Here is a 16,191-nt window from a genome sequence, read left to right on the forward strand (position 1 = left end):
GGATAGGGGGTCCTTATTCAGCGTCTGTACCGAGTCCATGTACTGATTAAGCACCCCTCGACTCTATTTGCAATGGTTACGGGCTCGCTGCGCTCGCTTGTTCCTGAAATATTGTAGTCAAGGCAAATGTCCTATTGGATCATGTACTAACACTGTGGTGTTATAATCACTAGCCCGATCACTATTTTCTATATTTCCGTAAATATTGCCTGTCACAATGCCTAGATATCTTAATTATGGGTATCTTAAATGCATATATTCACAATGTTGTTCATTAAATTTCCTTTCATAGCAATATTTAAATAATATTCATAATACACTAAATGGCACATACATGCTAAAAGTCAAATAATACGATACATTGTCAATGTTGTTTACAGCACACTACTATCTTTTGAGATGCTTGAAATTTCTTGTGTCATTGGAAACTCTGGGATCTATAAATGTCAATTTGCTCCCTAAAAAAACTAAAGTGGACTATTACGAGCTTTTTAAAATAAAAATAGCCACATCGGTCCAGCCGTACGTACCATTGAACAACATTTAATTTTGATTTATTTATATAACATCGCTGGGAAAGTATTTATTAGTTTAATAAAGTAAGCTGCACTGACTTAAGTTGAATCTTTTTTACATCAACACCATAATCCGTTACAGCATTTTACAGCTAGCAACAATGCTTAAACCAAGCATATTTTGTAGTGAATTTAGTCTTCAAAGAAACAACTCCATGTTCATTGATACTAATTTTTATCCTCATGACAGTAACTCCATGGACACAAAAATCTGTCATCCCTTTATATTACCGCATTTAATCTAGAACAACACATTAACTAATATGTTAGTTTAACTGGTCTTTGCAATCAAATGCATGCAGTGTTAACAATGATAAAGAATTTATTTATATATTTAGAAAGGTGTGTAGAAAATATAATGGGCATTTTAGGCAAACAAGACATTTTTGTACAGGACACCTTAAGGTCTAGACATTGATTGTCAAAAAATATACCTTTTAACACGTAAATAATATTATACAGTGTCATAGTTGTTTGCAATCCATCAGAAGGATACTCTAATCCTCCAATCACAGTGTTTTATTTTTGTAAAATTAAAGATGGAAAACATCCCAAAGGAGGTACTAAATCAGCGTAGTGACCGGGTCCATGCGATGAATAAGCACTCCTAAGGCGTGACGTCAGAGCCCAGGGGCGTGTTTATTCCAGGGGTGCTAAGGCTGCGTCCCCATCACATATAGCAAAATTTGTGTTTAAAACATAAGTGCTAATAGATACCTTGTAATGTTTCATGATGGACTGGGGCTACAATATGTTTGTAAATCATAAATTAATATCCTTGTTGTTATTTAGTTGCCAGGGCAAAACTCGTTTGTAAACCATATGTACATATTGACTTCAAAACTACAGACAAATAGAAAGTGTACGATGAATAAAACACGGGTCTCACTGGAACACTGTCCAAAGCGCGCCGCAACGGCCGACGTAGGAATTACGATCGGCGAAACAGCCCAACACTAGCGCATTCTGTTGACTGGACCTAGTTATTAAGAGCCCGTTGTAATGAAACGACCTTGAATTTTCCCCAATTGGGACAATGTTAAATCTTTTACACTCTTTTACGCCCTTATTTTTTATATCGCAGCTTTATAGGAGATGTTTTGTTTTAAAGATATCATCATTACGCAACCGAATTTTTTAATTTTTTGTAAAAAGTGCACATTTTTTAAATATTTAACGAAGAAATACAAATATTTTCGAAATTTTTTCTAAATAACCTACAAAACATCGAAAACTAAAATACGTTTGGATGCGTAAGTTACCAAGATACTCCATGGCATTTAACATAGTTCTTATAGATATCAATTCAAGATGGCAGTCAGCGCAGCTTAAGTTTTAGGTTTTGTTCGTCTTTGTTGAAAACCATGTATGAATAATAATTTTTATATTTCCAGATTTCAGCCACTTACGTAATTTACTTTTTTCTGACTGTAACGGACGTGATATTTTATTTAGGACAGCAAACAATTTTTTAAATGTGATGTTTGGTAAAGACCTTTGCAAAACGTTCCATTTATATGAAATATGTTTATTACAGATTTGTATTGATTTAAATACACATATTCTATTACATTGGTTACTATTTTGAACGACTGTTAAATTTGATATCACAATATAAGCAATTGTCATTGAAAGGACAAGTTATTGGATAACTAGAGAATTAAACGAAATATAACTGTTATAGAAGATGTTGACAGAGTTTATGAAATCTTCTTATTTTTATTTTGTATCCTATGTGTATAATAAACTTAGTAGTAGTACTAGAAGCAATTCAAGACAGCTAACAACACAAGCGACACTGGACAAGAATATTGGCACAACTGGCGTCGTTTCGGTTAAAGTTAAAAGTGTCCGAAGAACTTAATAAAGCCACAAATCAAATTTTCATAAACCTCTAACAAGAAGTTAAACTACTTTCAAAGTTAAAATAGCGTTTCGTTACGTGCTATAGATTACAAGGTAGAAGAACTCTGCTACGGTTTAAAACTTTCTCTAAATAGCAATAATTTGCAGCATTACTCTTGGCCAAAACAAACTGCGGGAAAGTTCGCTACCGAGCTAAACAACTTGTGCACGCAACAACCCTCCCCCAAACTTCACTTTATTATATCAACTTTGCAATTACGATTAGAGTCAGTACATCCTCGACAGACACGAATTTGCGACAGAAATGTGACACTTCAAGAACAGCTGAATTACTGTGTAACTGAGTTACTTCTTGATGGTTTAGTTTTCATATTTATATTATTAAATACATATATTGTACAGGTTATAGCAAAATGTATATTCATAAAAAATAGCTAATTTCCCCCACATATTTCCTGGATTTTATTTTCAATTGGATTTATTCAAGGCGTTAATTGTTTAACCTACATTTTGGACACTCGGATTTTACATTATGATTTGTTCAACCAGTTATAATTTTTTCTACATGGGATCTTTCTATGCCTGTGGCATTTAAACGATCCAACTCAAAATGTTACTAATCTAAGCATAGTATGAACTGAACAGGGTTAGTTTACTTCATAATTCTGTAGAGATGCCTGATTTAACACAGGCAGATGGTACTTGTACTACATTTACCAGTTGGTGAACAGTTTCGGAATCCGTGTAACATTGTAGATGAGTTAGTGATATGAAGTGGGAAGTAGTGAGGGAGTGGGAGGGAAACAGTTCGTGCCAAGCTGACATTTTTACCGCTGACACCAATAAATGGCGAACGTTGACAAACGGCAGCCTGTTTTGGCAGTTGGGTAGCAAAAATCCGTTACTTCCCCCTTTCTCTGTATCTTTAATAATAGTCTGAATAAAACATTTTGTTAAATTTCGAGAACTGTGTTATCTTTTGATTTAGGATTAAATTTTAAATATATACAGTGAACTAAGGATCTTAACGTACGAAATTGGACAAAACTTCTAGTTAAATTTCAAGAACTGTTTTTTTTTTATTCAGGATTAAATTTCATACGTATCTAATGAATTAACTGTAATTAACGATATTGCAATAGTGTTAATTACTATATCTAATCGCTATAGTATTCTTAGCGATTAATCGCTATTTTATTCTTAATGTAGAACTAATATATCTCATTTTATGTTTGACTTCTTAATGTTACTAGCATGTATTTGCAAATTTCCAAAATAGCACACATTAAGTATCATTCAGGACCGGCTTTAATACTCTGTTCTATCCCATCACAATAGCCCTATACTTTATTACCACAATAGAGATATTCTGGTACAAATCTCGACTGAGCTTGTACTTTTTATGTTGGATCTTGAAGAAAGTTGGTTTACATGCTTGACCACACACATACATTAGTACCATTGAACATAAATACCACACAACTTACTGTTTCTTACAAAAGAGTAATTGAGATTTTTTACAACAAACACATACATTTTTATCCTTGCTATTTTATTTTCAAATATTTATTTGAACGTTTAAATTTTGTTTTAGAAACGCTTCCAAGAACGTGCAAACTGTATCATTTTTACTTACTCAAGTGTTGAGTTTGATCTCACAGTTTACACATAAATACAGAAAAAGGATATGTACAATTTTTTATGTTCGATCGGTTACTTTATTTATTATTTATATGATTTGTTTATCTATTCTAAATATATATGTATTCCTTAATATCACATTCAGATTGATTAATACTAAAATGATGGACTACAAATTATGTATTACAGTCCCGACGCATACAACTTGCCGCTGGAGTACACAAAGCTGGTAGCAGAGTGCAGCAGACAAAGTCAGCAAGACACACAGCGGTGTGATGTATGGATATGCAAACCTGTGGGACAGAGCCAGGGTCGTGGTATCTCACTCTTCAAGGTATGTTAGCATTAACATTGCTGTTATCACATGAATAAGTTTCAAGTTGATGTGGTCAACAACCTAGATAAGTGAGTTATCCAGATCGCATAAATATCATTTAGGCATATTCTAGCATCTGTGAGAGTGGAATATCTTAATTCGACAGCCTAAAATTATCAAAACAATTATTACACTCCCTTAGCGATTCGCAGCTCACCTTACAATAAGGTCTCTTTATACCAGTAAACTCACTGCTCATTGACATGTTGACTACTATTCCCACTGTTCTAAATTCGGTACAGGTCGGGTGTTGCAGTGAAGGTGTTAGTGACTGTTAGATATAAGAATAAAGTGAGAGCACCCAAAAAGTTTGATCAATTTGTATGAAAATATTTATTAACCCATACAGTGCCAGAGTCTCGTGTACTGTGAGGAACATCTAAATGGTGTCAAGTGGGGGGAGATGTTGGCACTCGATATGTTAAATTAATCATTGGTGTTTCAAATAAATATTAAATTCACATATATTACTTTAAAAATTAACTAAAATTATTTAACTTTGCTTATCTTTTCAAGAATAAACGAAAATATGATTTATTGGCATATATGATTATTTTCAAACAGTAGATACGACATTCAGTAAAATAAAAGAGTTCGACAGAATATGTTATATTGACTAGCATTTAGGTTCGAGAAAAGAAAAAGAATTTTCAGTCTTGTTTAACTGCTTTAACATACAAAATTATATTTATGTAATAAATTACACGTTTAACTACTTCCAAGTTCAAACATAATAAATGGGCTTGTTCACTATCATGTCAACACAAACTGTGAAAATTATTATAAATAAGGTGGTAACTATTTGTAACCTATGTTTTGTTGTGTTTATGGCTTATGCTGATCTCTTTAAAGTTTTCAGTTAATAAATGTAAAATAGTCTGATAATTTTTGTATAATACTAATTGAAAAGAAAGATATTTATTTGCACAGTTAATGAATAGATCTTATTTGTTATAACAGAGGTGAGTTTATTACAGTTTACTAGTGATTAATAATGATAATATTAATTTAGGTTAAATAGTATTGTTTCATCTGCGCTAAAAAAATATCTAAATCATGCTGGTTGGCTTTGACAAAACTGGGTAAATTTAATTTATAGTTTTAAAGTGCTTAAGGAAAGTATTTTTGCGGAAGAATAAATTGATTTATTAAAAGATTCTTATTTAATTTTTCCAAATTTATGAGTCAGCTTCCTTTCTTGTATGAAAACTACTTTGAATCAATTAGATATAAGTTAGGGAGCGGAGATTTGTTGCATCTATTTTTTTGAGGAAGCTGTACAGCTGATATAGTAACAGTATATGTTGAATGCAGAAGCTGAGTGAACTAGTATACTACTCAAATGCTGTGGTCCAACGCTACATCCAAAACCCACTACTGATAGGAGGATACAAGTTTGACCTGCGACTGTACGTCTGTGTGCCATCCTTCCGTCCTCTCACTGTTTACCTGTACAAGGAGGGACTTGCCAGGTTGTGCTACAAGTATTCTTTGTTGTTAGTTACTTGTTATAAGTAGAAGAGGAATTATTATTTAATTATATCAAATATGAAATAATGTACAATTAAAGCTTCATCTAATAGTAAAAAAAAACATCTTTTCAAATTGCATTCTAATATTAAAAAGTAAACAAGACTTTGGTCAACTTTAACAGTAGAGAATAACAGTTTAAGAATGTGATCAAAACCAAAGATGGTGAAAGCTTTTGGGCTATGAAAATGTAGTAAATGTGGTATATGAATAGTTTTTTCAATTAATCTTTCACCATTTTGAAATGATTAACTTTTTTACACTCATAGTTTTGTATGATCCAACGTTTATTAATTAGGAAAAAGGAAAATCACGTTTTATTTTCTACTCTAGCACATGCTACTTTCTGTGCTATAAAACGTTTGAAAAATCTTAATGCCAGAATCGTTAAGACTATTATAGATAGGTAATTGGCAAGTCTCGCATTGAGCAATGCTTAAAAGTTACACATACTATATTAATAGTACTAATGTACTGACTTCCTCAGAGGAGATTTGATTCAGTTCTGATCTTGTCAAAATGTTATCAGTAAAGCTTGGCTAGGCATGTGGTTTGATTCATTATTTCCGAAAGTAATTCTTCTCTAGACAAGCTCTAAAGAGATTGATGTAGAAAGAGAATTTTGGATACTGATAGAAGTGCCCAATTATCCGATGATAGTAACTGCCATTTTTTGGATGATAGTAACAAAATTCATAAGTGATTTTGTTCCAAAATTAAATTCAGCAATCTGAGTGGGAATGGATGTGGAGAGTTTGGAACCATGAGTGTATTGATCAAGAAAGTTTTTAAAACCAGTCACACAATCAGCATAAAATATATTGGTGTAATGTAAAGCAGTATTGATGATCACAAGAAGGAAATTAGGAAGGAATCGTTGGGGAAGTGATTGGAGAGGAGACTGGGGGGAGTTGCTGGTGTCTTGAAAGGATTTCAGCGATTTACAACCACTAAGATTTAGAATCTTCCATTAACAAAGACAGAAACTCCTTCAATTATTGGAGTTGATGCTGGCCACAGTGGATCTACCATAGCAAGAAATGATACCCTTATAGATTTTTTGTACAATGTAGAACTGGGGTGGAGCTTTCGTTAAGAAAAGGAATTCTGTTTCAGCCACCCTTTTTCTCATATCCAATCTCTTACGAGTATAATAACCAGAAGTGCTTTCTGCCATCTAGTGGAAAAACAGTGAACTGTAATGCTTGTTCTTGATCAGTGCTGCAGTCTAATGTGTTCACTTAGAACTAGTCAACTGAACAGAACCAATAATCAGCTTGCAACTGTATCTCTTAATAATTATTTAAAAAAGAAAACAAGTCTAGTTAACTCTGATAAAAATGTGATTTTTCGTGTATACTATCACCTGTGCCTTTGCAAGCAATGTTCAATATCGAAGTTCATAGCCTACGTAGTAAAAGAACTTATGGTGTAATATGATGAAGCTATAACACTTCCAAACTTAAATACATACACAAAGTAAAATTCCTCCAGTTGTTCATGGTTAGGAGAATCAGAGGTTAAAGGATTTTGTGACTGATTCATATATAAGGTTTTGTATGTGTTTGGAGCCTTTCTGGTTTGAATTATAAACTGCTGATTAGTGTCAGTTAAATGTGAAATATGAAACATAATTATTATTACTATTTATCCGAATTCTAAACTATTCCAGGAAACTACTCTGATCCTTCTCTTCATATATACCTTATGTGTACTTCAAAAAATATTTTTTTTAAGAATTAGCCAAATTAAACTAACTCTTTTTGAGATTAGCGCTTAGAATCAGTACAACTAAATTGTCAAGTCTAAGTTCCTAGCAGCAATGAGCTGAGAAATTAATCAATCCAGTATCAGGATGGTAAGCCCATAGTACTGGTAAAGTATCGAAGTTCATTGTGTACTTTACCAGTGCTCCGATTAGGCAAGTCTTGCTGCTTCCATATTAATGTGTCTTACCACAGACTACAGATATTTCTATAGAAATAACTATATTCTGAAGTCTAACTATATATCTGTGATGAATTATAACATTGTTTCAATCTTTAGTATAATACATAGATGTTCTTCCACATATAGGTTTGGAACAGAGAAATTCACCCTAAGTGACCTAGATAATCACTTTGCTCACTTGACCAACAGTTCTCTGAACAAGCTCGGCCCAAGATATACAGAGATGAAAGAGAGGGTAGGTGCTGGTGAGTAAACTTGTACCATACCCAACAATAGTTTAGGCAATTTATTAACACTCCGGGCGTTCATTATATTTTGAAAAAGGCAGACCTGTTTTGTGATTTTTGCAGGCTCTCCTTTTAAAATTTTTAATAAACCTAAGTAGTAACTTAAATATAAAGTGTTATATACCTCTTTTTTGCAGAGTATTGTGCTTTCAGACTGTATAACTATGAAGTTAGAAAAACAATTTTTCTACTTTAGAAATAAACAAAAGTTACAAAAATTAAAAACTTGCAAAACATTATGCACATGTATTTGAAATATTACACATATTCCAAATTATAGGAAATTTTGTCTTGAAGACAAATGTATAATATTGAACAGCTTATATTAACCCTAAAACTGAGGTTTAGTATAAACAGTATATATATGAGGGTATGCAGAAAATTTGTAATGTAAGGAAAAAACTTGATGGACACTTAAAGATTGGGAAATGTAGTTTTCAGATAATCCTTTTGTAATGTAACAAGTAGCACAAGTTAAATATTCCTTTGAACTCTTCCTCTCCCAAATACATTTTAAAGTGATGGCACTCATTTTCAAAGTCACTATCCCCTCATCTGCAAAGGATTTTCTTGTTCTGGGATATTCAGATTTAACTTGCAACAACTTTTTGGATGCTTCTTAGTACTTATCAAGCTCATTATTTTTTGTTTTAACTAGTTCTTCAAGGTTTGGAGTTGCTTTGTGCCTGCTAAGATATTTAGGGGTTTTCTTTGTAAATATTGGCCTTTACAAAACCTTTCCAAATGTCAAGAAAAGATATTTAGAATATTTCAAACTTATTTTCAAGCTCTTTAGCTTCCACTTGAACAGCAGGCATCTGAGTGGGGTCTACAGCAATGTTTTTGAATGATGCTTTAATTTGTCAAAAGCCTTTGACAAGAGCCTTCACGGCATCATATCTTGCGAACCACCTTGTATTTGATAAGGACTTCACCACAGGAGTTTTACTTTTCTCCAAACATGTCTACAAAATTTCCCACCCATAATACATAAGGTGAGTTTGAAGAAAGGTGAACAGGGCTTGGACAAATAAAAAAAAACACTACATGTAGAATTCAGAATAGCCAAATTGTAGGAAATTTTGTCCTGAAGAAGAAATGTATTAATGTTGAACAATATACTACAATAACACGTTTAATTGTTGGAACAAATTGTAATATGCATAAGGTTTAGGCTATAATGCGATTTGACTGGTATGGTGTCGGTAAAATGAATTTAAAAAGATGAATTTTTTTATTAAAATTTCTTATGATGACATTTAACATTAGTCTGAATCATCAAAATTATTGACGATGGATGCTTGGAGGTTTTAATTGTGTTATTAAATTATATTATCTAATCACGTACCATATATACTGTAGGTGATGTATTAAATTGCGTTATTAAATCATACTGAAAAAATGTCTATTCCCTTTACTTGAGAATTTCCAAAATCCTCATTTATCCCAGACAGAGATTCTCTTGAATAATGGCTGAATGACTTGACTGCCACAGGATGCAAATGGAACCTCAGGCAATTGAGACACTACCTACACCAGGCTGGTCTGAAGGACTGGTTGTTATGGCAACGCATCTCATCCCTGGTGGTTCTCACAGTGGCGAGTCAGCTACATGGCATTCCTCCCAGCAATAACTGTTTTGAGTTCTATGGCTTTGATGTACTCATTGACTCTTCTCTCCGGCCTTGGCTGCTTGAGGTCTGTCTTTTCTGGTAGTTTTAAAATTGGATTAATTCAAATACATGCTATAATATGTTACAACATAATCAAGGGTTGTAACATACGAGTAAGTGTGTGTGTGTGTGTATAAAACACTAGAATTAGAAATAGGTGCAATCAAATATTATCCTATAGCAGTCAGCTAACTAATGCAGTTAAAAATTACGCCTGATTTATATAACCACTAAAATATTTTATTTTTATTTTTAAAAGATGCTTCAAGCATCAATTGATCATTCATATATAAAATTCTTGTTATATTACCTCCTGCCAAGGCTTTAATAGTTCTACATCTTCAAACTAAAAGTGACAAATCATTTCTTTTATAGGTATCCTAATTTGTCTTTCTATGATATATATATATATATATATATATATATATATATATATATATATATATATATATATATATATATATATATATATATGAACCATTACAGATGTAGAAAACAATTACTTACATGGAGAAACAAAGATTGAACTCATATTATACAATTGATTTGAATTGCTGATAGAATACAATTGGTTTTGTTGCCTTAATAAATACTCACATTTTGTAAAAATGTATATAAAACACATAAACGAAGTTAACAAGATATGTTTGGACAAATACTACCAAAATCAGATTTAAAAAAAGGTTAATTTATTATAGCATATAAGAGTGACAAATGTAATTTTTCAATTCAAATGTTTAGATTGTCATTTGACATATGTAAAATGAAAAAAATCTTTTTTCTAAAAGTTCCAACTCAAATTATGTCATTAGATGTTTTAAGAGATTTGACACATTTTCTAGACCAAATAATACAGTCATACACATGAACCTAAGCTCAGTGTTAGGCACGGACTGTGTGTGATGTGGATACTGCATTCAAGAACACCATGCTACATGATATGTTAGATTAACTAGGAGTCCTGTTTGTAACACTTGTCTGTCTGTTACAGGTGAATGTAAGCCCAGCGTTAGGCAGGGACCGTAATGTGGATGCATTTGTTATGAAGCTCATGCTACATGACATGTTTGATCTGCTAGGACTCTTGTTTGTAACACTTGTCTGTCTGTTACAGCTGAATTCTTGAATCTTGAATCTAAGCCCAGTGTTAGGCAGGGACTGTGATGTGGATACTGCATTCAAGAACGCCATGCTACATGACATGTTTGATCTGCTAGGACTCTTGTTTGTAACACTTGTCTGTCTGTTACAGCTGAATTCTTGAATCTTGAATCTAAGCCCAGTGTTAGGCAGGGACTGTGATGTGGATACTGCATTCAAGAATGCCATGCTACATGACATGTTTGATCTGCTAGGACTCCTGTTTGTAACACTTGTCTGTCGGTTACAGGGGAATCTAAGCCCAGCAGGGACCATAATGTGGATGCATTTGTCACGAAGCTCATGCTATACAAGTCAGGTGTTAGATGAGCTAGGACTCTTGTTTGTAACACTTGTCTGTCTGTTACAGGTGAATCTAAGTCCAGCGTTAGGCAGAGACTGTGATGTGGATGCAGCAGTCAAGAAGCCCATGCTACATGACATGTTTGATCTGCTCGGGCTACCTGTTTGTAACACTGGTCTCTCCTTGTTTACTCTTTGGTCTGGAGAATCTATCCGCACCATGTCAAACCGGAGTGTCAGGTAACATTCTCTAGTTTTATATTTCAAATAATCAATATGATCATTTCCTTTTCAGAGACTACTCTGAAATATAATTATTTGTATGATGAAACGGCCTATTGTTTCACAAGCACAGTTACCCCCACAATCATTTTCCAATTGTGTAATAAATAGTATTTAGTGGCATATCCCATTGATATTACCATAGCCTTCATGATTGTGCAAATTGAATTTCTGATACTTAACAGACAATTTTTCTACTTAATTTGATCTGAATTTAAAAGGCATTGAAAACCAACTGTGCAGATGTTAATTTGTTTCTTGAGATTAATTTACTGCTCAAAAGTGATTTTTATTCAGAAAAGGCTAAGCACGTTAAATCTGTATTAATTTCTTTTTATTACTTAACATAAAAATTTGTTAAATAATAAAAAAAACTGAAGATAGATACCTAACCTTTTATATATTCTATTCAGTTCCGATGGCATTACTATGAGTGCACTCATATAGCAGCGTTTTATTGTTGCAAAACTAGGAACCTTTTTTGCTATCTAATCTTTATTGTACTTTATTGTAAATTTGAGATTCCTTTGCCATTTAATAATGGTACAGTACAAATTATTTTCTTAACATTCAATTTAGTTTCTTAAAAGTCGGTTCTGTCTCATCATTGACATAAAATTGTTAGAAGAAATCAATAAGGCTTTTTACATTATATTTAAAATGTTTATATATTGTGTACAAAAATATCTAAACTATCAATTCTACCTTTTCTCAATTTAGAAAGAAATACAAGTTTTTTATTGTAAAATAATCATAAAATTTTAAATACAAGGTTGTTAAAACTGATAAACTGCCTATAGCTCTCGTTCGTCAACATCGATGGATGACGCAATCACAGGAGAGGAGGATGAAATGGCAGTGAGTGGTGGGAGCAGCCGAGCAAGGTCCGCCCCTCACACCGCCGTGACTGTGGTGACGGTGGCTAACCGGTGGCGGCGGCGTCAGCACCAATCGGAAAATCAGACTCGCAACAAAACCGCCAAGAGCACCACTTCTCCGGCATCAGTTAGCCGGCCCAAGACACAACGCAAGCAAACCCCTAAAATTGGTGCTTTTCTCCCCACAGTAAACATTGGTGAAGAGTATCACACTCCTGATGAATGGATGAGGTATAATGAAATAGTAACAAATCCCAACGGTTCAAAAAGTTACCGGAGACCAAAATGCCCTCCTTCTGCACTCTGGGGCAATGGGAGAGACTGGAGAGATCCTCCTACTAGAGAAGGAGATTGGGTTAGAGTATATCCTCAGGGTCAGAAGGCTCTGGGCAGGAATATCCTGTGGCATGATGAGCCGTCAGAGCCGCACACTACCATGTTTGGTGATAAGGAGATAAAAACAATTGTGTCCAACATGAGTAAGAGTGCCAAACTTGCCAAAGATATCTTCCAAAAAAATCCTACTCTAAGTGACGATGACAGAAATTCAATGCTAATGAAAAATTTAGGACTCGCTGGTCTTGTATGGTTACCAAATAATTAAATTCATGCTTGATATCAATACACAACCTTTCAAATTTATAACTTTTTCAAACTATTGTAGTTTGTGTACAAAATGCTGCCTTCCTGCTCACTATAATCAGCATTGCCTCAAAATTCTAAATGGCTGCCATTTTGTCTTCACTTTCTGGTCAACATAAATTTATTGTGTTCATATAAAATACGTATGTAATATGCCTTGTAATTATTATTGTGAATATAAAACTGTAGACATGTAAATAAAGAACTTAAAATTAATACTGTATATTTAATAATTTATCCATCACATACGAACATCGCTTTTTTACCTCTTTAGGCCAGTTTAGAGAAGACAAGTAAGTACTCAGTATATAGTATACTTTATTATCTCTATCGATGCAAACACTTACTTGAGAAGATAAGTACTAAAGATGAGTACCCAAAAGAAGCAAATAATACATTAGAGTAGATCATCTAATGGAGTTAAAAGGTTATTAGTTGTAGAATAAATTTATTAGAAGTATAGCAAAATAGTATTATACTGCTTCACCTCCACCTTTACGAGTAAACTCTCTTCATTGATGTAAAAATTATTCCTATTAAACTCATAGACAAATAAATAGTAAGAAAGGTATAGCTAATTACAGACAGTTTCACCTTTTTGAGTAATTCCAAAATTCCTGTAAAGGTTATAGAAATTTATATAAGGTAGTACGCCACATCACGTATTTCATAACAGGCTTGACTGAGGTTACATACAAAATTTCAAGAGCTCATTTCTTTCTTTAGATGTTCTGTGAATATATGGACAATTATACAGAAAACATTATTACATCCCCTCAGCAGACAAAAGAGAAATTGTGTCAGCCTACTGAGTGATAAGCTTCAATGATGCTCAGTCAGATCTCATCGTTGGATATGCACCAATCTAAACCTTGTCAATGAAAAAATATAGTTTTATGTACAATTTAAAGTCTAAAGATGAAATCATACTTGAGACATCGTACCACATGATACAATCAAAGTTTTGTTCAAAGTTTCAGAGCAATGGCCATCAATCATAATCTAACCTCAGCAGACAAAAGAGAAATTGTGTCAGCCTACTGAGTGATAGGCTTCAATGATGCTCAGTCAGATCTCATAGTTGGATATGTACCAATCTAAACCTTGTCAATGATGAAATCATACTTGAGACATCGTACCACATAATACAATCAAAGTTTTGTTCAAAGTTTCAGAGCAATGGCCATCAATCATAATCTAACCTCAGCAGACAAAAGAGAAATTGTGTCAGCCTACTGAGTGATAGGCTTCAATGATGCTCAGTCAGATCTCATAGTTGGATATGTACCAATCTAAACCTTGTCAATGATGAAATCATACTTGAGACATCGTACCACATAATACAATCAAAGTTTTGTTCAAAGTTTCAGAGCAATGGCCATCAATCATAATCTAACCTCAGCAGACAAAAGAGAAATTGTGTCAGCCTACTGAGTGATAGGCTTCAATGATGCTCAGTCAGATCTCATAGTTGGATATGTACCAATCTAAACCTTGTCAATGATGAAATCATACTTGAGACAGCGTACCACATAATACAATCAAAGTTTTGTTCAAAGTTTCAGAGCAATGGCCATCAATCATAATCTAACCTCAGCAGACAAAAGAGAAATTGTGTCAGCCTACTGAGTGATAGGCTTCAACGATGCTCAGTCAGATCTCATAGTTGGATATGTACCAATCTAAACCTTGTCAATGATCAAATCATACTTGAGACATCGTACCACATGATACAATCAAAGTTTTGTTCAAAGTTTCAAAGCAATGGCCATCAATCATAATCTAACCTCAGCAGACAAAAGAGAAATTGTGTCTGCTGAGTGATAGGCTTCAATGATGCTGTCAGATCTCATAGTTGGATATGTACCAATCTAAACCTTGTCAATGATCAAATCATACTTGAGACATCGTACCACATAATACAATCAAAGTTTTGTTCAAAGTTTCAGAGCAATGGCCACCAATCATAATCTAACCTCAGCAGACAAAAAGAGAAATTGTGTCAGCCTACTGAGTGATAGGCTTCAACGATGCTCAGTCAGATCTCATAGTTGGATATGTACCAATCTAAACCTTGTCAATGATCAAATCATACTTGAGACATCGTACCACATGATACAATCAAAGTTTTGTTCAAAGTTTCAAAGCAATGGCCATCAATCATAATCTAACCTCAGCAGACAAAAGAGAAATTGTGTCTGCTGAGTGATAGGCTTCAATGATGCTGTCAGATCTCATAGTTGGATATGTACCAATCTAAACCTTGTCAATGATCAAATCATACTTGAGACATCGTACCACATAATACAATCAAAGTTTTGTTCAAAGTTTCAGAGCAATGGCCATCAATCATAATCTAACCTCAGCAGACAAAAGAGAAATTGTGTCAGCCTACTGAGTGATAAGCTTCAATGATGCTCAGTCAGATCTCATCGTTGGATATGCACCAATCTAAACCTTGTCAATGATGAAATCATACTTGAGACATCGTACCACATGATACAATCAAAGTTTTGTTCAAAGTTTCAGAGCAATGGCCACCAATCATAATCTAACCTCAGCAGACAAAAGAGAAATTGTGTCAGCCTACTGAGTGATAGGCTTCAATGATGCTCAGTCAGATCTTATAGTTGGATATGTACCAATCTAAACCTTGTCAATGATGAAATCATACTTGAGACATCGTACCACATAATACAATCAAAGTTTTGTTCAAAGTTTCAGAGCAATGGCCATCAATCATAATCTAACCTCAGCCGACAAAAGAGAAATTGTGTCAGCCTACTGAGTGATAGGCTTCAACGATGCTCAGTCAGATCTCATAGTTGGATATGTACCAATCTAAACCTTGTCAATGATCAAATCATACTTGAGACATCGTACCACATGATACAATCAAAGTTTTGTTCAAAGTTTCAAAGCAATGGCCATCAATCATAATCTAACCTAAGCAGACAAAAGAGAAATTGTGTCTGCTGAGTGATAGGCTTCAATGATGCTGTCAGATCTCATAGTTGGATATGTACCAATCTAAACCTTGTCAATGAT

At 33.7% G+C, this 16,191-nt stretch overlaps 1 protein-coding gene across 1 annotated transcript in view; it reads left to right on the forward strand.

Annotated features, from left to right (window-relative positions):
* LOC124357636 (probable tubulin polyglutamylase TTLL2) overlaps nt 1-13,359 on the forward strand; it is a 37,110-nt gene extending 23,751 nt beyond the window's left edge. Inside the window, exons 5-10 of the mRNA XM_046809609.1 lie at nt 4,272-4,416; nt 5,773-5,930; nt 8,065-8,183; nt 9,721-9,923; nt 11,409-11,581; nt 12,424-13,359. Coding sequence (XP_046665565.1) covers nt 4,272-4,416; nt 5,773-5,930; nt 8,065-8,183; nt 9,721-9,923; nt 11,409-11,581; nt 12,424-13,105 — 1,480 coding nt within the window. The 3' untranslated portion in view covers nt 13,106-13,359. The remainder of the gene's footprint in view (nt 1-4,271; nt 4,417-5,772; nt 5,931-8,064; nt 8,184-9,720; nt 9,924-11,408; nt 11,582-12,423) is intronic.
* Nucleotides 13,360-16,191: the final 2,832 nt, after the last annotated feature.

The sequence above is a fragment of the Homalodisca vitripennis genome, chromosome 3, assembly GCF_021130785.1.
Source record: "Homalodisca vitripennis isolate AUS2020 chromosome 3, UT_GWSS_2.1, whole genome shotgun sequence".
In the NCBI taxonomy this organism is placed as follows: Eukaryota; Metazoa; Arthropoda; class Insecta; order Hemiptera; family Cicadellidae; genus Homalodisca; species Homalodisca vitripennis.